The 20,888-nt window shown below is 54.6% G+C and overlaps 8 protein-coding genes across 8 annotated transcripts; 5 read left to right on the plus strand and 3 right to left on the minus strand.

Moving 5' to 3' along the window:
- Positions 1 to 155: 155 nt before the first annotated feature.
- Positions 156 to 596, minus strand: CORC01_09107 (uncharacterized protein; the record flags this gene model as incomplete). The annotated part of the gene is made up of 1 exon (XM_022620737.1): positions 156 to 596. The coding sequence occupies one exon, from the start codon at positions 594 to 596 to the stop codon at positions 156 to 158; it is 441 nt and encodes a 146-aa protein (XP_022472679.1).
- On the plus strand, positions 174 to 590 carry CORC01_09108 (uncharacterized protein; the record flags this gene model as incomplete). The annotated part of the gene is made up of 1 exon (XM_022620738.1): positions 174 to 590. The coding sequence occupies one exon, from the start codon at positions 174 to 176 to the stop codon at positions 588 to 590; it is 417 nt and encodes a 138-aa protein (XP_022472680.1).
- Positions 597 to 735: 139 nt separating the features above from the next.
- Positions 736 to 1,365, minus strand: CORC01_09109 (cwf18 pre-mRNA splicing factor; the record flags this gene model as incomplete). The annotated part of the gene is made up of 1 exon (XM_022620739.1): positions 736 to 1,365. The coding sequence occupies one exon, from the start codon at positions 1,363 to 1,365 to the stop codon at positions 736 to 738; it is 630 nt and encodes a 209-aa protein (XP_022472681.1).
- An 819-nt stretch (positions 1,366 to 2,184) lies between these two features.
- CORC01_09110 (pentatricopeptide repeat domain-containing protein) lies at positions 2,185 to 4,203 on the plus strand (the record flags this gene model as incomplete). Its single annotated transcript, XM_022620740.1, has 1 exon — positions 2,185 to 4,203. The coding sequence occupies one exon, from the start codon at positions 2,185 to 2,187 to the stop codon at positions 4,201 to 4,203; it is 2,019 nt and encodes a 672-aa protein (XP_022472682.1).
- Positions 4,204 to 6,264: 2,061 nt separating this feature from the next.
- Positions 6,265 to 7,177, minus strand: CORC01_09111 (emp24/gp25L/p24 family/GOLD; the record flags this gene model as incomplete). Its single annotated transcript, XM_022620741.1, has 3 exons — positions 6,265 to 6,414; positions 6,534 to 6,839; positions 6,974 to 7,177. 3 exons carry the CDS (start codon positions 7,175 to 7,177, stop codon positions 6,265 to 6,267), a joined length of 660 nt encoding a protein of 219 aa, XP_022472683.1.
- Positions 7,178 to 7,820: 643 nt separating this feature from the next.
- On the plus strand, positions 7,821 to 9,767 carry CORC01_09112 (SWR1-complex protein 4; the record flags this gene model as incomplete). The annotated part of the gene is made up of 1 exon (XM_022620742.1): positions 7,821 to 9,767. One exon carries the CDS (start codon positions 7,821 to 7,823, stop codon positions 9,765 to 9,767), a length of 1,947 nt encoding a protein of 648 aa, XP_022472684.1.
- A 3,492-nt stretch (positions 9,768 to 13,259) lies between these two features.
- CORC01_09113 (uncharacterized protein) lies at positions 13,260 to 13,721 on the plus strand (the record flags this gene model as incomplete). The annotated part of the gene is made up of 1 exon (XM_022620743.1): positions 13,260 to 13,721. The coding sequence occupies one exon, from the start codon at positions 13,260 to 13,262 to the stop codon at positions 13,719 to 13,721; it is 462 nt and encodes a 153-aa protein (XP_022472685.1).
- Positions 13,722 to 18,713: 4,992 nt separating this feature from the next.
- Positions 18,714 to 18,866, plus strand: CORC01_09114 (uncharacterized protein; the record flags this gene model as incomplete). The annotated part of the gene is made up of 1 exon (XM_022620744.1): positions 18,714 to 18,866. A coding segment is annotated over one exon (153 nt), but the record flags the coding sequence as incomplete, so codon positions are not given.
- Between the last annotated feature and the right edge of the window lie 2,022 nt (positions 18,867 to 20,888).

Consider the following 20,888-nt stretch of genomic DNA (forward strand, 5'->3'; position numbering starts at 1 on the left):
TTTTCGGGAATTGTCAAAATCATCGCCTACGTCCCGCTTACTATTTGGAACATCCCGAATAGTCTCAAGTGGGCCTGCTTTATTCTCTGTGGCTTTGGGGGCGGCATCAGTGGTCTCACTTTTGCGTATGCCTGCTCGGCGGGGCCAGAGGTCGTTTAGTCCAGCGAGTGAAGATGGTCGCTCTGTTTCCAGAAAGTCAGCAGCAAGTGGACGGACTCAGTCTCCGCCTCGACACCGCCAGAGATCTCTCTCTCGGGACAGTCGTTCACCCGCCGGAACTCATGAGCGGAAGTATCGTCAAAGGGATCTGGACCACGCGAGACCAACGGCCAGGGGTCACGCGCGCTCCTCACCTGATTCCAGGGGATCATCCGTCTCAGGCCGTGGCGGAGATGCTGTCGACAGCAGGCGGTCGCAGTCAAGGTCCCGGGATCGTCGTCACGGTGCGAGGTCACAGGGCGGCGCAAGTCGACGTGTTGGCAGAAATGAGGGCTATCGAGACGAGCCTCAGCCTGCATTGGGCCGGGGTGGGGAGCACGGAAAGCAGAGCCGTGAACCTGAGCGACAGCCAGAGCGAGAGCGCAGCCTGAGTCCATTTTCGAAGAGACTGGCGTTGACGCAGTCCCTGAATAAGTAGCTATTGGGTATCAAGTATATGTAGAACTGATGGAGTCTATGCCTGCTCCGCAACCGTAAATAGAAAGGCGTTCTACCACTCGCGCCTAGGCCTGCCAGTTAAACAGCCGAATCTTCAAACTCTTCCCCTCCCATCTCTCGTCTTTCCTCCTCATCTTCCCTCTCGCGTACGCGCACTCCTTCCACTAATGCTATGCCATCGATTCCGGCTGCTTCGCCCTCCCTACTCCCCGCTTCGACGCTCTTGGCTTGCGTGGCCGCTTTCTGAGCACCTGTGATGCGTTCCCTCACTAGTTTCGCAATGGCGTTGTCCGTCCGAACGTTGAGAATCTCCAGTTTCTTCTCCAGGTCTCTCTTCAGGTCCCAATTTGGCTTTTTTGGTTGAAGCTTGAACAGATCGATACCTTTATCATCCTGCGCTTCTTCGGCTGCTGTCTGTTTTACATCCGCCTCAATGTCTGCCGCGAGCTCTTCGAGTGTAGGATTTTCCAGGTCTTGGGTCGGGGGGGCTTCGAAGCCAAGCTTGGGACCGCGCGCTTCTGGATCGTAGTTGCGCCCGGAAAGGTGCAGCCTTGTGACGTCTGGCTCTGTTGGAGGCGAGGCTGCGCGTTCTGACTCAGGCGCGACAATCTCGTCTGCTGGCTGTTTTCTCTTGAGGTTCTTGAGCTTTGCGAGGCGCGCTTTGCGCTCATCTGTTACCGCGCTCAGGGTGGCCTGGGAGCTCGACATGATGATGCAATGGAGAAAAACTTGGCGCAATAATCGGTCTATTGGCACGATAGTCTTGGATTTTCCGAATTGGAGTGAAGGCGAATATCTAACTTTTGGTGGCGAGCGCGTTCGATCGAGAAGCTGGTGGTTGAAGGTTCACTTTTGGCTCGTAGTGGGGCTGAAAGTTGGCGAGCCATTGCAACCACGGCGGAACACTTCCACAGGGTGCGCTAAGCTAGCGGATGCACGGACGGGCTTCCCATCTTCCAGAGTCGCATTTAGCTCGCCAGGGGTGTGTCTGGCAGGAGCTCAGGTCCGTTGCCCAAAAAAAAAAATCGAGTTCTACAACCGCAGCCTCAAATTACCTCCTATGCACCAGGAAAGTTGACGAGTATCACGGTCGCGCCGTTGCCGCTCGAATGCCGTCAAAGCCATACCCACGCGCATCGAACAGAAGCTTTGGCTTTTTGCCAATGCCCCGATAATACGTCTGCGATGTCGCACTGCTTAGTACGCCGACAATGTCTACGACGGATCCAACAACACGGCCTCCTCACAGCGAATAGCTATATCCAAACCTCCTTTCAAGCTCGCCATGATACCACTTTGGCTACTCAGAAGGCCACTGCAGAACGGCCACTGCGAATTCGCAAAGTAAAATCAGACCGGCCTGGACCAGAAAACGTGTTGCAGCCCGTCATCCGAGCACCACGAAATACTGAACCACGGCCTGAGCCAACGGACTCCAAATTAAAAACCGCTCACGCATGGTTTCCTAAGAATGGGAAAGAGAGGAAGAGGAAGTACGACATCACATCAGGAAATGCTGACAAACGGATGTTTGACCTCGAAAAAGAGAGGCACAGGACATACCTGGAGCATGGGTATCTCCGCCATCACCTAACCAAGAAGGAGTTGAAAGACTTTAATAATTGGAAGAACGACGTTAAAAGGTTGTACGCATTCGCATCATTTGGCGATGCCTATAAGATCCCAGAGATTCTCAAATGGATCCTGGACCGTCGGGCCGTTGAAGAAGCGATCGAGCAATGGGAGAATTGGACTGATGAGCAGAGGAAGACGAAGTGGCGAAAGCTCATGTTCTCTGCTTTGTGGTCTTGTCCTGATCGGGCTGCCGCTGTCCTCGAAACCACCACACGCGGGTTCATGGCTCCGGGTTACGCCATCAGCGACGTGATTCACTTTCTCTCAAAATGGCAAAGTCAACGACCTGTTGATGAATTCAAGGCACACGCCGAAATTCTTTGTGACGTGGTTGTGACGGTGTTCAATCGCTTTCCCCCGGGCTATGTTGCTCCGAGGCAAAACACCATCTGGCAGCTGACGAATGGAGTAGACTTGTTGAGGACAGTTTCCCTCTATAAGTGTTTGAAGGAAAAGAATGTCCTTTTCCATAGCAATACTCTCCGAAATATTGCCAAGCGACTTGCGGCCAGCCCTCAGCACAAGCACGATGCTCTACAAATGGCCATCGAGGCTATTCCAGAACAAGGCACTGACCTCGACTCGGGAGCGTGGTCAGCTCTGTGTACCTCAATCTTAAGCCTCAGGCCTGGCCAAATCAACACCGACGACGGTTTTTCGGCTGCGGACGCGTTTGTCATCCTTTTGGAACATGGCTTTGCTCCTAATATGGTCCACTATACGGCAGTGATCAGGTCGCTGTGTCTGACAGATCAAAACGAGATTGCAGAGGAGGTCTTCCAGACGATGCAACGGCACAACATTGAACCAGACATAGTCTTGTGGTCTACTCTTTTGGACGGAGGGAAGAGGGCTCTTTCACCGTCAAACATCGAATCTGTCGTCAAGGGGGCTCTCGGGGGCAACGATATCGATGTGCCCTTCTTGAACGACCTCCTGGTTTCCCTGCTTCACTTCTGCAAGGCCGAACCGTCAAAAAACACGCAGTCGTCGCCGGGCTACGTAGCAGCCTTTGGGCCGATGCTACATTTTTACTCAAAGATATTCCACATGGCGCCATTGCAGGCACTCATTCCCGTGGACTTGTCAATGTACCTCGACGGCCAACAACGCTTGGACATACCGGCGAAGTGGCAGTTGGCTCAACAACTGTTTCCTGCACTCGACATGGCCATGTCAGCCGTTCAAGACAAATTGGATCCGACAGACGCAACCCTGAGCATCATGTTCCTCGCTTATGTGAGGAGCCTTACGCAGCCCATCAATCTTATCTCGCTATATGCGTACTTCAGACAGGAGATTTCAAAGGGCAGCCCAATCGCCACTAAGCTGGTCCGAGAAAAGGGGACTTTTGCTTACGATGTCCTAATTAAAGCGCTCTGTGCGTTCCCCGGCATGCTCCGTGCCGCTTTAGATATCGTCGGCGACATGCTCAAGTCCACGCTTGAAGAGCGGAGCAAAGCAGTCGACGCAATGAAACAATCCTTAGAGGGGAGCGAGGTTACTCCACCCCCCCTGCACCCTGCCCCGAGCGTCTTCACTTGGAGCATCCTCCTGCACGGCTTCAGCCGAGAGAAGGGTTCCGGAGAGCGAATCCTCGCCCAAATGCGCCAGTACGGCGTCGAGCCGAACCTGGTTACCTGGAATACCCTGATTGCGGGCTACGCTAGGAACCAGGACGTCAACAAGACGGTGCTGTCCCTTCAGCGTCTCGAGGCTTCGGGCCATGAGGCGGATGACTTCACGCTGAGAGCATTCTCCAGGTTGGTGAATAGGGAGCTCGCGTTGAAGAAGATGGAAAATGCCCTCACCAAAAGAGCGGCGCAGGCAGATAGGAAGGAGGCCGAAGACAAGAGAATGGCTTCAATCATATCTGGCTCTGTAGAGAGGCGGAGGCCAAGTCCGTTGTAGCGGCAATCAGTTTAGGAGCTGACGAGACGTTGAAACATTTTAAATGGCAATATACCCACTCTTCTTATTTATTTTAGACGATGAGCAATATTATCTCCTTGGGGTTGACTATGATGCTGTGTTTCCCAGGTGAATCTATCCACTGCTGTCCAAACTCGACATCTGAGAATGTGGCTCTGGGACCTGGGGTGAGAGACTCGTTTACTCCTCTCAGCTATTTTTCGCAATCTTGTTCCTATAAGACTATTCAAAACTTCGATAAGCCGACTGAAATGCCGGATCTCATACTCGGTTTATGTCGTAGTAGGCTGGGGATAATAGAAAGAACAATGGAACGTTTACTTTCATGTCGTATCCTGCTCTATCCAAACCACGGGAAGGGGATATGGCTTGTCTTATCTAGGGCAAAGGGGGGGTTTACAGGCAAACATTACTTCTCTCTGTAAGACCCCGTCATACATTTTGACTTCGAATAGGGTTGTACTCTGCCATGGCATGTCACCGGCGTCATCCCGGGCTTGATAGGAGTATTGGACGTGACTGGAAATGCCAGAGTCTCACATAGTTGTCACGACTAGTACATTGATGCCACACCTCACTATATCTGCATACCTCCAACGTAATTGGAACAACCCTAGGGTACATGAATAGCATCTAGATCTCTCTGAACCTATAGACTCAGAAAAGAACATTCAGATTTGCACCAATGTAGAGACAACTCGCCCTCGTGTACTTTGGAGGATGCAGATTGGTTCCGTCCGTGGCCATTTCTTACACAGAAGACACCAAGAAAATCCACGCCAGTAAGTGCTGCACAAGTTAAGAATAGTCGATGGTGGCAAAAAAGATTCTCAGCCCATGACTGGACGAACCTGATAACGGTAAAGGAATCAAATGTTAGACCGCTCCAACTTGTACATTGAAACCATGTGTCTCGTCGATGATCGCCACCGGATGAATACTCAAATGTGTGGAGTAGTCATGGCCGTCACGTTTTCTCTTTTTTGCTCTTGCAGCATGGGCTTCAAACAGGTCGGAAGCTCTAGCGTACCAGCATCACGAGCAAAATTTGAGATCACTGTCAATACTAGTCCGTGACAATAGCCCTCTGATACTCAGGGGCACGACTCTACTGATTGTGCTGACGAGATATGTGACACCTTTCTGATGATTCATATAATCTCGGACAGGACGTCGATAGGTTGTAAGATCGGCATCTCACCCACGCGGGTTGTCTGACCAAGTCTGAGTCTTAGCACCGCGAGGTCTGGAAGAAATACGGTCCCCTGTGAGCAATCGTACTACTATTGACACCTAAAGAATGGCACTTACCTAGCTTTACATCTCATCTCATCCTTCTGGTCCTTACCACCTCGGAGCACCGATCTTAAGGTAGTGCTCGGTCCGATCTGCCGCTGATCTTCCCAGCTTATTCACTAGAACTTGAGGTCACCCTTACCGGCAGTCGGATAAGAGGAATCTCGTACCTTGCTAATCCTCATTAAACGGGTCTGATTGTAACCTTTTGTTGCACGGAGACGTGCTGCCGATTCCCACATAGTTTCTCTAAACCCTAATGCTGCACCCGAAGCTCAATGACCATGAACTATAGCTCACGTGCGGCTGGGCTCAACATGCCTGTCCCACTTGTTACAGGGTTGTATGTGCGGCGCGCTTAGTCTCAGCTGACAGCTTTCTCCTCAGAACAAGCCGATAGCTTGTAGAGGAGTAACCATTCTACAAAATTGGGAAGACATCGTGGCATACCAGACTTTAGGCGCGCGGCAGCTGCCTCGCCGTGCAAAGATCAAGCAAATATTCTGACATTTGACGTATGCTTCATTGACCGAGCCTCGCTTTCGTAGCTACAGATGGTGTGTATATCATTACAAGTTTGTTGCCCAGTCCCGGACCGCATTGTCCAGACGCAGTGAGCAATTCGGTAGCCCCTGTCCCTCCTTGCAAGGCCATACCATGCACTAGGCATGGCCAATCGACCTTTTTCTGCTCTCACGGAACGCACCAGAAACGCCCCACCCCCTATTTTGTATTTTGTATCCCTTACGTGAGCTTCTGCTTGATGAAGAATGACCGCAGGTGCGACAGCTGCCAGGTGCAGGTAACGGCGAGCACAGTAAGCTGAATGAGCATCCATCTGATGACACGGGCGTTGGTGGATTCGGACTGATCTCTGAACTCGGCTTCGCGTTCCTAGGACGTTTTCATTAGCATCGCAACGTACATTGATGCGCCGTAGCCGTCGCGCCATCTCCCTCTTTCCAGAATAGGAAATAAAGCTTAGATTTCGGCTTTGAGAATTGGAGACTTACACGCTGGAAGACTTGCTCCCTGCGGATATCCTGCAGACGAGCGTTGAGGTCCTTGACGCGGGTCGCGATATCCTCGAGCTTGCTCTTGTCAGAGCTCTCAATCTCGGTGCTCTCACCGATGGCGAGGTCGAGCGTCAGGCGGATACCACCGTTGTGGGAATGGAGCGAGAGCCAGCCGGCGCGGCCAGAGGTGGAAGACGGGGTGAAGCAGAGCATGTGGTCGCCAGCGTCGGCGGCCGTGAAGGTGAAGCGGCCCGATGCCTGGCCGCGCTGGGAAACTACGCGGTGGTCGTTATCGAAGGTTTCCTGTAAGAGTGGGAAGTCAGCATGGATTTCTTATTACTGGTATGGGCACGACAGTAAGAGGGGCCCAGGTGCAGCACATAGATATGTGGTAGCTCCGAAGGGATATACATGCGAGACCAAGAAGTTTGACTTACATCGACGGAGATGTAGATGCTGAGACCATCATGCTTGGCCCACTGGTTGATCCGGTCATCCCATTCCTCGGCAGTGTAGTGGCCAACAACAAGCGTGTCCTTGGGGAGCTCCTCGAAGAAGCACTTGGGCGAGGTTCCGTCAATGTAGAAGTACAGCGCCTGGGCGACTGCGCTCAGCGAGAGCAATGGGAGAAACGGCCTCATGTTGTCGAAGATGGAACACGAATGGAATTGACGAGATTTGGGGTGTACCGCGGGTTTCTCGGGTAGAGTCTACTCGACGTCGTGGTGCTCGTCGTCTATCGGCTGTCGAGGGGGTTGAATTGGGGGTGCTTCGTTTCTTCGAGTTAACAGCGCCAGGTCAGCCAGTTCGGGCGGGTACCCACATTCAAGTCCCAGGGTGCGCGGGAGCAACTTCCAAAGCTGCCACGTTCGAAAAATTGGTGATGAACAGGGGTGGCACTGGCCACTACTTGGGGAAAGGTGTGGATCACGTGCGGTTCCAGACGGCATTCTACGCGCTTGCAAATGCGGCTTTCGCGTACTAAGAAATGTACCCTTTGGGCTCGAGATTTTGGAGACGCCGACGAACAAAATTAATCTTGACTTTTCGCTTTTCTTCCACCGAGACCCCTCAATAAATACAAGAAGCCCACTGTAACGACCGATTCGCCTGGCAAGAACTTCATGATACCCATTTCCTTGATGCATATGCCCAGTCCAAGCCTGAATTGATGCCATCGAGCGGACTAGTGGCAATCGTCAGTCAGAAAATAAAATCCACCCTTCCGACCGCTCGCCCAGCATCGCAACTATTTTCCTCCCACCCTTGCCACCCGCCGCGACAATGACGTCTTCCGACGTGCGAGACGTCCTTAACCTCCCCGATAGTCACGCGGCCCCCCGACCGGCGAAAAAACAAAAGACATCCGGCCCGCGCCCGAACCTCAAGGGTCTCGCCCGCGAGGTCCAGAATCTGGGCGGCGACAATCCGATCGCCATCGTCCCTGAGGTCTCGATCTTCAAAAAGCGGCGGTTTGCGAGCAGGAAGCCGGCGACGAAGTGGGAACTCAAGCCCTTCACCAACTCTGCACGGGGCGATAGTGGCGCATTGGTGCTTAAACACTGGAAGCGCAAGACACCAACGGCGACAGAGAATGGGCAGCAAGGCGGCGACGCCGAGATGAAGGATGCAGAGGGGGATCAGGCTCCGACGAGGCCTGAGAACTCAATGTTTGCGAAATTCAACGTGGAGGTGGATGTGCCGCAGTACAGCGAAGACCAGTACCGGACGAACCTGCAGAACGACGACTGGAGCAAGGAGGAGACAGATTATCTGCTAGGGTTGGTGAAGGACTTTGACCTGCGGTGGCCGATCATATGGGACCGATATGACTACTTGCCGGAGGCGATCAACGGAGAGGCGTCGGCAGACGGGGACGAGAGTAAGGCCATCATCCCTGTGCCGAAACCAAGGACGATGGAGGACCTCAAAGCGCGCTACTACGATGTTGCGGCAAAGATGATGGCGGTTCAGAAGCCCGTTCAGTACATGACACAACCCGAATACACCCTCCACGAGCTCATGGCCAACTTCAACGCCAACCAAGAGAAGCAGCGCAAGGACTTTGCCAACAACGCGCTGACCCGAAGCAAGGAGGAAGCCAAGGAGGAGGAATCCTTACTGCTAGAGATCAAGCGCATTCTCGCACGTAGTGATCGTTTCAACGAGGACCGCCGCGAGCTGTACAATCGCCTGGACTACCCACACACCGACCAAGATATCAGCGCGTTCAAGTCCAGCGCTGGTTTGCAAACTCTACTGCAGAATCTGATGAACGCCGACAAGTCTAAAAAGCGAAAATCGCTGATGGCAGCAGACGGCGTCAGCCCCTCCGCGCCTGCGGGTCAACAGCCTGCGGCTGCAGCGGCGGCCGTGGCCGCGTCATCGGACAACAACGCCAACCGCCGCGAGAGCATCGCTGCTGCGGCGGCCGCCACGCCGGCGGAGAAAATACACAAGGAACCTGCCAGCAGCGTCGCGCAGACACCGACGGCGCCGGCCGGCGGAAAGAAGGGCCAGCAGCAGCAGGAACGCCGCAAGCTCTCCGAGGCCGAGATGCACGTCTACGGTGTCACGCACCACGACCGCCTGTCCAGCGGACCGACGTTCCGCTACGAAAAGATTAACAAACTTTTTACGCACAAGTCGAACCAGCAGCAGCTGCGAATCATGAACACTCTCAACGAGCTAGACATTCCGCCGCGGCTGGTCATGCCCACGGCACCGGTTACAGCCCAATACGAGCTCCTGCTTGGTGCCGTCAACAGTCTGCTCGATGCTAGAAAGGTCACGGACAAGATTGACGCCGAGATCAAGCTCGAGCTGGCCAAGAAGGCGGAGCGGGAGAAGGCGAATCAGCCAGAACCGGTCCCGGCTACTGAGAAGGAGGGCCAAGGCCAAGGCCAGTCAACGGAAGAGAAGAAGGACAAAGCCGCAGAGGGCAAGGGCGAGGCAAACGCAGAACCCTCCGCAGCCGCGGAGCCCGCCAAGGCTGACGTACCCAAAACAAACGGGGAAGCGGCCGGCGCGGAGGCGACTCCCGCTGCGGAAGGGGACAAGGCTGCTGCTTCTGCTGCTGCTGTGCCGGCCGCGACGGAAGAGGGGAAGGGTGACGCCGAGAAGGAAAAGTCGATGGGGCGCCCGGGCAGTAGTGGGGCGTCACACAAACGGAGCGCGAGCGTCATGAGCGCCGGAGGCGAGGAAAAGAACGCCAAGAGACAGAAGAAGTGAGCGAGGTTCCAGCGAAGTACCGTCTGACAAGGAAGTACTTTCTCGTCGTTACGCGCCGTGACGAGATGGATGAAGTACAATGTATGTATAGTCACAAATGAGATTGAGCCTTTAGGAGTCATCTCAGCGTGGCACACCCCCTTTCCCCTCCGCTTAGACTGGGGGAAAAGCGAGCGCGAAGTATATCGGTGAACGGATGCTGGTCGAGGGCCGGCATGTTGGGACCAGACTTGGGAGTGCGTATAGGAAGTTCAAAGTTATTGGGTCTTCGGGCAGAGCGAGGGAAAGCCGCCACCTCTCTCGGATTAGCGAAACGCACAAATGCTCGAAACAAGGAAACAGGGACAGGACTGTTGCTTGCCAACTTCCTAGGCATCTGCTTCACGTGGGCAATGTGACCGGGGGCATATCTTGCTGCTCTGTGTGCCCTTGTCCCTCTGGGATGAAGTAGCAATGGGAAAGAGGGTCATGAAACCAAAAATGCCGCCAGGCTGCAGAAATAAATGATGGCATGCTGAAATGCTGCAGTTCAAACCCCGCCCTTACGTATATGTGTATAGATATCGTGTAAGTCTCGTTACAACGATGCCATGTCAGGGGCAAGGGAGGTAGATCTGACAACCCAAAAGAGGAATGGAATCCTGTTCTGCATTTCGCTTCTTTTACAACTAGATTGTGGCGAGGAGAGAGATGGTTGCGAGAGATAAGGGAACCTCCCTTTGGGTAGGGAACCCATGAAGTTCAACGCGGGACGTGACGTCTCATTAAGCAAGATGCAGCTCATCGACGGCTGCAGGTGAGGCTAATCATCTTAATATAGCAACGGCAGCTAAAAATATCGACGCGGAAGGCGGCTACTGTTGGGGAGGGGATGTGATCATGGCATGCCGCTTGCCTCGGGGCCGGGTCATGTAGTTTGCTGGAAGGGGGTAGATGGACGCATGAGGGTTGCTAGGGCCTTCAGATCTCCGGACCCGCCTTTGACGAGGCTGTCTAGTCCAATGATTGGAAGCCGAATCAAGATGATGTCGGTGAAGGTCTTTGTGCCACGATCGTGCTTGAACTGATTTCAGGGTCCTGCTCTGCTGTGGCCACGGAAGGGGGTGTGAGTGGAAGGGCGTCAACCGACGGCCGCGTAGTTGGCAATCTCGAGATCTGTCCTGCAGGGTCAGGCAGGGCAAGTTTCATACGGACGGAGAGGGAGGTGAGATGAGGTCAAGAGGCATCGGCGTGACGCCGAGGAACAATGGGTTCGACTCCGTGCCTTGCCTTGGGTATCCTGGGCGGTCGGTTCGAGATGCTGTCGTCAGCCTATAGAGCGCGGGATGTCTGGTCGCTTGCGTACCTTGCAGGGAGAGAAACATAGAGTCTCAGACAGCTAGCTGCTCGTCCGGCGCGTATGGTATACGGCGGGTACACGGCGGGTACACAGTTAGGGAAGGGTGGTCGCGGTGGGTTCTTTGGGGAAAAGGAGATCTGCAGGCCGCTTGGCCAAAGATCCCAGGACCAGGACCGTAACATGCTGTTGGGTCCGGTAGTTATTAATAGAGACCTAGGCGCCTCGAAAGTGTAGAAATTCATGGTTTTGGGTAGATTGCCTTGCCATGTGGAAGAGAATGTTTCTAGAAGAAGGATCCTCAGCGACGTGGAGTTTGACATCGTCGTCGTTGGCGAGGACAAGGAGGGAGCGCTTAGTGGGCGCTTAGTTGAAGGCGAGCAACACCATTGGCTGCAAGCCAAGCTGGTGTAAGGTTTCGTGTGATGGAGCTGCGATGTTGTGCATGTAGGGGATCTTGACACTTCTAAGATTAGAATGCCTTGCTTCTTTGGAAAACAAGGTCAACTCTCCGACGGCAGTAGGTTTGCAAACTGACGTTCGGAGAGTTAGAGCCAGACGCAATGGCGGCCATTTTGGTGAAGTTGCGAGGTGATGGAACCCGAGGTAACCATGTCCATGCTCACCATTTCCGGCTCCGCTGACGTGACCACGTGACTAGGTACACAGTGCCATTTTGAGAGGGAAACAAATGGCACTCGAATCCGATTCCGAGCAACAGCGTTTGTGTATCCACCTGGAAGGGAAGATCTTCCGTGGGGCAATCATTTACTCGAATGTTACAATGGGGACAAGGAGAATCAGTTTGCGATGATAGAAGCTGACTTGTGATGCCCCAGACTGAGACTGGAAGCCGCTGCAGAAAGGTGCCGATGACCCTTACGGATACACGTGTGAAATTTTTCCAAGTTGCCGTATGGGTCGCGGGCCGGGCAGACAATGCAATCTGTGGAGGCACCTTCCACAGGGCTAGGTGCCCGGGTGCGGGAGTCCCACCTTCTGTTTGAAAGGAAGAAGACGGTTCTACATAGTACCTTACCTACCTACCTACCTTACCTTACCTAAAAGGACGAGTGAATACCTTGGCACCTTGGGTAACTTCCGCAATGCCCAGGACCTGACGTCCCTACCGCCTGCCGCTTTCATCCGTGATCCAGCCGGGCTGGTAACCTGGCACCCTGGGTGCCTACCTTAGGTCCTTTCTTCGACCAGTTCCTTCCATGGAAGCCCCGACGGGAGTGACTTTTGGTTGCCTCCCCCTGTCACCGCGCTTGAATCTCTAAGCGGGCTCGGTAGCCCCCAAACTGCGGATGTTGCCCGCAAAGAACCAACAATGGTGCCAAATTGTTTCCCGTCGGTACATACGACCTTCCACCCTGTTCCGTCAGATTGTTTGCCAGACTCGGGAGGTACCACCATAATTCGACCAGCCTCGCGAGGTCTCTGGCGCACTGCACTGGGTTTGGCCTCTCTCTCATTTTCTCTCACCTTGGGCGACGTCCATTCCTTTTCAGCAAATGTCCGCGGCCACATCGGGCTGTCGTCACCACCGGAACGCATTTCCAAACTTCGTTTGGCGGCATTGGACCAACCAAAGGCCCAGGATCGCCATAGAGATGGGGTCGACCTGACATTTCTGCAAAATTCCGGGGTGTGCCATCCCGCATCCATCCGTCGTGTACTGGAACCGAGCGCCGTTCGTCGTCAGTCGTCAGTCGCCAGTCGCCAGTCGTCAGTGACCAGGAATAGCAACATCGTGCAGGAGGACATGGGATGGGACGGGACATCTCTTGCGGACGACGACTACCCAAACAAGAACCAACGCAATCCCATCCGGAGGCCAGGTTGTTTCCAGCTTTCGCCCTCTCCGAAGTGGTCTCGAATCTTGGCCCATACAGTCCCCCTCACACCGCAGTCAATCTTACTCTAGCCACCTTACTGTGTACTTGGTATGCATCACCGTCACATCCAACACACTCGACTGTCAATGCCTGATTGTACCCCGTTCGGCCTCTCACCACTTTGTCTCGGCTTCCGCCATGCCTCGAGGTACATTTCTGCCGTGTTCCTTTACCCCCTGCCTCTGCTTACCTTACCTTAATGTCACAGTTTATCTCACCTCCGCAGTCAGTCCCTGGCCAGTTGGTGACGGCACAATGCCACAGAAGACGAACCAGGGTTTTGATTCTCTACTGCAAAAGATTACCTACCTGACTCCTCTCATTCTCGAATTCCATCGCCCCGCTTTTGCTTGCTACCTGGAGGTTCCCTCTTGGCCTCGCCGCTCTCTGTTTCCGCAGGTCCCTGCAACCTCGGTCCTTGAATTTGCTCCATTTTATCTCTTGATCCTGCGCCTTCCATCCCCGCTCGCCAAAGTCGCCCATGCCGCGTTGGAGACGACGACATGCCGCATTTGCCATGACGCTCGACGCGTTGGCCATGTCATTTCTTTATGGGTCTGGCGAGACGTCGTCCTAACGCGAAGAAGAATTCGGCTGGCGGTCCAAAGGTTCTGCGCTGTTTGCTGCTGTCGCCTTCCTTCCGAGCTCCACATCGCGGTGGTCATTCCGCATTTGTCTGATCTTTCGATGCGACAGTGTCCACTGTCGCACAGATGAACAACGGTGAACCAGACACGGCCCGGAGTGGAAACCCCCATACGGCAAATACATTACACCACTGTGTTGATACTCTCAAACGCCTCTCATTTCGCCCCTCGCGCTTCTCGCCGGGAGTCGCTCCGGCTGGCCCCACGAGACGACATTCCCGCAATCTCTGACTAGGCGTTCTTCATTACCGAGCGGCCAGGCAAAGGACTCATGAGCTCCACCAAGGCCAAGTTCTTACGCCTATGGCTACAACTATCCGTAGGGAGCTTACGGACAGTGTACACTGTCATCTCGATAGACGCAACACGAGCTGTGACTTTTGGAGGACCTTGGGATATGTTCTTCCCGAGGAGAGCGTCTACTGCCAAGTACATGCGTCGGACGATATCTCTGGGCCTCTGGTCAAAGCTGCTACGACTAAAAAAGAACGTTAATGCGTCTGGATAGTCAAGTCTGGAAGCCCTCTGCAGGTTGTCCCCCTCTCTGACTTGGTTCCTTCCCGAGTCTGATGGGCGATTATGCCTAACCTTTGATATGCGCAATAGACGGTGAAGGAGGTGTGCGCTTGTGCGTCTGGGTGTGACAAGATGTCAGCACTTGTGCAGCGAAATCGCGATAGCCGCATGACTCTCCGGCCAATGCAGTGCGCATCACATTACTTGCGAGCTAAACAGGAGGTGAAGGATTCCATCACCTACCAGTTGAATTCTACCTAGCATCGCGAAGACCACATGGCCGTGGGCTCTCACCTCGAGTAACAGCACGGGACGAAACCGACGGACCAGCGTAGGCCCGGTTGCTAATATTGGACTGCCGAAGATTGGGCAAGTTGCGCCATCAAGAAAGTCTCGTCTGTCTCGTCACAGCGCATGTGTCGAATCGAATCGCCCTGTTACTCTACTCTCCTGCTCCCGAGCATCAGGGCTTCTCGTTGGCTGCATGTCGACTTGTCGCGAACCAATCAGACTGGTGATACCGCTTAGCTGCCATCACGATAGGTGTGTGTGGGTCGCGGCGGTAAAGATACCCGGGCGACGAGCGGAGGGCGACGCTGGTGCGTGTGGGAGAGTCGATTCGAACGTCTCCGCGCTTTTCTCCCTCTCCTTCTCGCACACCCGCCCAGCGACAAGCGCTATGCACGATGTGAAGAAAGGGGTGCAATATGGTCTGGAGACACTTTGACCACCGTCAGAGCCGACGAGACAATGCCTTCTCTTCTAACGCCTTGCCTCACATACGCGACAACGAGACGAGACGAGACGAGCGGATCGGTCCCGGGCAAAGCTGGGGTAAATAAGCCCAACAACGCATACTGAAAGTCAAGTTGCCCTCCCAGTCCCATCCAGGATTGCACGGCTAAAAATAATCCACCGTGGGCTGTATCCTAGTCCATCTACATCGGAAGATTAACGTTTTTGTTTCATCCCTGCCCCGTCAGAGGAACGAGAGCAGACACCACCACCACTGACCAGACTCGACTGACACGACTGTGAAGAAAAAAAGATGGGACAGCCACTACGGACGCTCTCTTAGTGCCATCACCGAACTCACTTCACCTCTATGCCAAGTACCCAGACCCTCCCCAGTCATCTTTCAAGTCTCGATACTGGTCACTCAGCCAATCTTATCCCTAACGCAACTCATCACCCCGATCAGCAAGCAAATAAATTAGCAGCCGCAATCTGTATGTCGTAGATGTTTCCGGAACAAGACTGGCGCATGCGCTGCCGCGACCGGACAAATGCGCCATGTTGCGACAAACGCATGGAGAGTAGTGACTAGTGATTGTAACCCTGCAAGGTCTCTACACCCGGGAGAAACCCGCGCACAGAGAATGTCAGTTGCGCGTCTTACTACGTAGAAATTGACCCAAGTCAAAAGCTTCCTACGATGCGCTGGGCGGCGGGCCAGGTCCGCGACTGGTTGTCACGCTGAAGAACGGAGCCAAGGGCCGAGACACGGCTCAACGCGGACGCGGAAATGGAACTATCCCCTCACTAATCTCACGCCAATTCGACACCAAAACCTGCTAGACGGTCGACTCGGTGCACTGCCGCGTTTGCTAGCCCAGTCGGCGGCTGCAAATTGAAATCGAACTGGTTGAGAATACGAGCCCCAGTCAACTCAGCCTGGTTGTTGACGACGATACCCGACGTTGGCGTCACACTTGAGGGACTAGCTACGACGCTGAGTGTGCTTTTTAGACGCGGCGAAGGCAAGTGGACTTGCAAAGAAAGGGAAGAACAGAGAAGATGTCACTGATCGCGTCAAATTGCATGACACGGGGACCCTATCCTGGCAGATTAATTGGCTGCTACACAATCATGATCAACCGCATCCGCCGGCAATGCTCGCTCTCACCTCACAACTGCTACCCTGCGCAGGGGTACGCGAGGCAATTTCCCTGATGACTCGGTCTGGTTGGCGGATGTTCTCGCGGTTTTCCCGTTCAGAGGGAACCACCATCCAATATGAGCCCTTATCGTCAGAAGGGACACTGTTGCACACGGGAATAATGAAGGTCCTCAACACTCCGAAACAGCCGCTGTACCACCACTCCATCCCGAGTCAAAACCAACTGCGGCCATAATGACGAGGATGAGACCCCGTTTGACATGGACTACCGCGTGGCCATGTGCTATTTACGAAGACGCGCGCGGATGAAGGGACCAAAGGTTCGACTGGGATTGCTTCTTCACTGAGGGTGGTCGTCCTACGTCTTATAGCGATGGCCGGGATGCTTGATCCGGACCTGGTGGACCAAGCGACGCCTAGACCTCGGGGTTTCTTTTCTTCACCTTCCTGAACGTATCAAAGCCGTTTCCTGCCAGAGTTGAGAAACGTGGGAGACCCTGGCGCCAGTTCTCTGCGGCACGGCACACCTAATGATTCGACCCCAGCCAAACAGCGGTCAAAAGGGTTACAGCGAGGGTCAAGCTTCGTGAGAGCGACGAGTGGAAACCAGTGTAACGCTACAGGCGGGCAGCGTCTCCGGATGCGCGAGGGGGCTTCTTGGTGAACCCGAACCGCGAGAGTGTCTGACTGCGTGGAACGTTTTGCTCGGGCGACGACAGTCCGTCAAGTTGCACAAAACTTGAGATGGTGGAGTCGAGCCTAGGTGATATGCTGACGAGGTGAACGGGACAGCGAGAAGGTCAAAGTTGACAGGGCTAGCGGATGCAGCCTGGCCGCTGGCGATAACATGGGCCGCAGGTCGTCGCCATGGTGGGAGTCCTTGCGTCTTTGGCGAAAGTAGCCGGCGGCTCTTGTCACGGGCGATCGCTTGTTTCCTGCCCCCAAACTCTGGAGACACTGGAAATGACGACGGCTCAGGGCCGCGGCAGAGCGGGGGCCAAAAACACACCTTGCCATGCGCCGGTAGCCTTCAAAAGGGGGAAGGATGGCAGATCCCTCCATCAACACCCTCCATCACGTGGCAGAGGTTAAGAGACGTATTAATGAGCACACATGCGTGCGTACGTGCACGCTACCTTACCTACCTCAGTGGAAGACGCACTTATGCATCATTTCGCCCAATATCGCATCGCGGGGAGGTGGGCGATAGAGCCGGTGAGGCCCGCGAGATGATGGTGTGTGCCAACCCTTGTAGACCGGAGTCCAATCACCGCCGCACGGACAATTAGTTGGTGGCCATGGTCTGGACGACTCTCACTCATGACTTTGGGCCTACGGACGATTGGCAAAAAGGTTGTTGAGCAGAAGGAGACATTTGCGAATCTACGACTAGGAAGGGCAACGACCTTGGATTCACGGGAGGAATTAGGGGATGGAGGCAAGGCGAGCAGAAACGGCGATGGGCACAAGCACGGCGGCATATCCCAGCCCAGGCCCGGCTAGGCCAGGTCGACCTACCGTCAAGCACAGTTCAGTTGAGTTGTACAGCTGGAGCGACCAGACGCGGGTTGCAGAGCCCATGGTTCACGCCCCCTCCCCAAGTCTCCAATGGCCTGTCGACACGCCCCCTCCTTTCTGCATACCATCCCCCCCCCCTTGTTCATGCCTCACCAGGGGACCCAGCTGGTGGCCATCGAAGCGACGACACACGCAAGTGGTTACTGGCAGCAGTATCGCGCAAGTACCTTGTGGCGGTCTAGTACCCGTGGGAAGCGCCATGCCGCGACCCAATGCTGTTCGTGTTTCCCGGGTTTAGCGACGAAGGACTGGGGTGTCTAGGAGGAATGTATGTATAGCCCAGGAAGAGAGGAGAAGAGGGAAAGAGGCGATACGGATGCCTCTTGCATGTCCTGACCAACACTTGCACACACATGGAGAAAGAGAGAGGAGGGGGCCTCTCTGTGTGGATGCAGCACTTGAGGTGGGATTTCGCGGGAGAAGGGAACCAGGATCAAGAAGAGAGAGTGAGGCCGCACTTGAGTACTTTTCAGACAGATTCTGTACTCTCTGTATCCGTATCCGTACAGGATACAAAAGTAACGAGGCACCCGCCGAGACCTCCGTCTCGTCTCTGTTACCCCGAGATGTATTTCTCGTTCCCTTGCAATCTTGGTCGCAGCCCAGCGTCGACTTTGAGTACGGACGACAGACACACAGAGACCCTTTTTGATCTGGCCATTCGAAGTGAGCTGGCAAGTGAGCGCGTAACATCGGGAGGGGAAAAAAGGGTAGAAAGAAAAAAAAAGGGCTGGCTGGTTCCCGCACTATCAAGGGTAGCCCTTCCGACTTGTCAACGACTTGGCTCTTCCCTTGCCTTGCTTTCCTTGCCTACCACGACGGCTACGGCGAATGAACTAAGGCTGCGGCTACAGATGCCAGACGCTTCTACCTTACTCCATACACTACGAACGAAGTACGAATACAACAGAGACAAAGCGCGGGCGCGCGCGCGCGAGAGAGAGAGAGAGAGAGAGAGAGTACCTCTAAGCGACTAGATACCAAGACACGACCCCGACCACTTTCACTCGAGGTTCGCTACCACTTCCACATGACAATAACATATTCCTCTGCCCCCCTCATCACACTTACACTTTCTTGTCATCTCCTTTTGCCAATCCCACCCGTCTGCATCCGACACCACCAAGACTATTTTCTCCTCGCAGTCACAGCCTAACCCATCAGGCAGGTTCGTTGCACTTGCACGTCCATTTTCTACACCCAACGGCAAAGGCGCGGTAGGGAGAGTTCAAGGTTCGATACTTGCCCGGCATTCTTGTATCGGTATCCGTATTCGCACCGGCTTTAGCGGAACAAGCTACAATCGGAGTCGTGTTACAGCTAAAGTCACCTCACTGGCCCGCGACGTGGGAAATTGTCTCCTCACTCTTCAACCCCCAAACCCCGAACAGGCGCAGCATAATCGCGCGTCAAAAAACGCTCAAGCGCCGCCAGACAAAGCAGCCATCATCCCTCGACTCGGACAAACCCTTGAGACGGGGTAAAAGGAAGAGGCAGGCCTTGAGCAATTGGACACAAGAGCAGCGGCAAGAAGCTGGACTGCTACTTTATTCTGACTCTTTTTTATCTGTCTCTCTACACGTGAGGAAGAAAGGAGAGGAGGCGCACGGCAACTAAAAGGACAAGGTCAGCGCAGTTTCCCCTTGGGTTTCCTTTGATACTCTGTATCCTTCCTCGCAGGCGACGCACCGGATCGCAGGCGCGAATATTCATCTGCCTGCTTCCGTCTCATACACACATCACCACCACCGCCACCACTACTGCCACTACCACTACCACCACCTCGCTCGGTACGGACAACTGTTGACTGCCACCAACACACGGCAAAAGCCATCCCTGGCCGGACGCAACCGCAATACGAACCCCATCGGTCAAGCCAAGACCACGCATGCGCTGAGCTTCTCCAAAGCCCCCCCCCACCCCCCCCCCCCCCCCCCCCCCCCCCCACCCCCCCCCCGCCCCCGCGACCCCCCACACAGCCCCCCCCCCGCCCACCCAAACCCCCGCACCCGCGCGCCCCCCCCAACGCCCCCAACCCCCCGGAGCCCTCCCCGCCCTTTTTTTTTTTTTTTTTTTTTGGAGGCCAATACCTGCGTCTCGCTCGTCTCTTCGTGTCGGATCCGAGGCTGTTGCAATCCTACAGTGCCGCTGGCAGCAAACATAGCCAGCAGTACTACACAACTCTCAAGTTTTCAAGGCAGGAAATCTCCAGCCAGACACCATCCCAATAGGGATATTTCATGAGAGCAGCAAAAAGTGAGTGAATCTCTGACGTGACCGCTCCCACTCTTTGCATCTGCGTTTCTTCTCTCCTTCATCTGCCGCCCAAAGATCAAACAAGGCAAGGGCAGAAACTCTCTTGACGGCGTCGAGCATCCGTACAGGCCGGGACGCTGGGTTGGGCTGTTCCCATCCAATTTCTCTCACACATATTCATACACCAAGGGCTGCACAGCCTCAGGTCTCAGCGGCATCTTTCTCACCAATTTCTGCCCTTGTTCCACCCCCGGAGCGGACAAGACACCGCTCTCGCTCTCTCGTCCTTGTCGCACGTACCCAAGACAAGGTACCTTGCCTTTTTACTGACGCACGCGCGCACAGCCCAGCAATCAATTATTTGTCCCACACCCCCCCGCCCACTAAAAAGAAGAAGAAAAAGTCCAAAGCTCAAGCTCCCGCGACCTCCGCGCGCCGCGTACCGAAGCACCAGCGGCGGCAGCTCCAGCTCCAACTCCAACTGCAGCATCCGTACCGCCAGCAGCAACTTACGGCAGCAAAGAGTGTCATCGTTGCGCTTGATACCACCTCACTCTTTTTTCTCCTTTGCAGATCTTTGAAAGGGGACCAGGGGAACGCGAGGAAAGGAAAAAAAAACGAGAGAAGAAAACTTTACCCACCCCCACGACAAAGCAACGACTTGGCTCTCAACCATACCAAAGGTCCTCAATTCTTACTCATCCACGCCGACCTCTCTGAGAAGCTCTCCTCTCAAGAGCGTCTCCAAACCCGGAAGACATCGAAGCGGCCTCCCTGTCTCAAAAAGCCGTTCACTCGCCTCGGACCACTCAGCCCAACGCCATCCCAGCTACTGCTGAGCTTTCCACGGCTCTGTAGCTACATTCCCCGTAGCTTGGCTCGGCCCGAATCGCTGATTCTGGCATTCATTGACGCGCGCGTCCTCCTGCGCACCCTTTTCGTCAACATCATCTCGCGGCACTTCCCCCCCCCCTCTGCCGAAGCTCC

Source organism: Colletotrichum orchidophilum, assembly GCF_001831195.1.
Source record: "Colletotrichum orchidophilum strain IMI 309357 chromosome Unknown Scaffold_81.1, whole genome shotgun sequence".
NCBI lineage: Eukaryota > Fungi > Ascomycota > Sordariomycetes > Glomerellales > Glomerellaceae > Colletotrichum > Colletotrichum orchidophilum.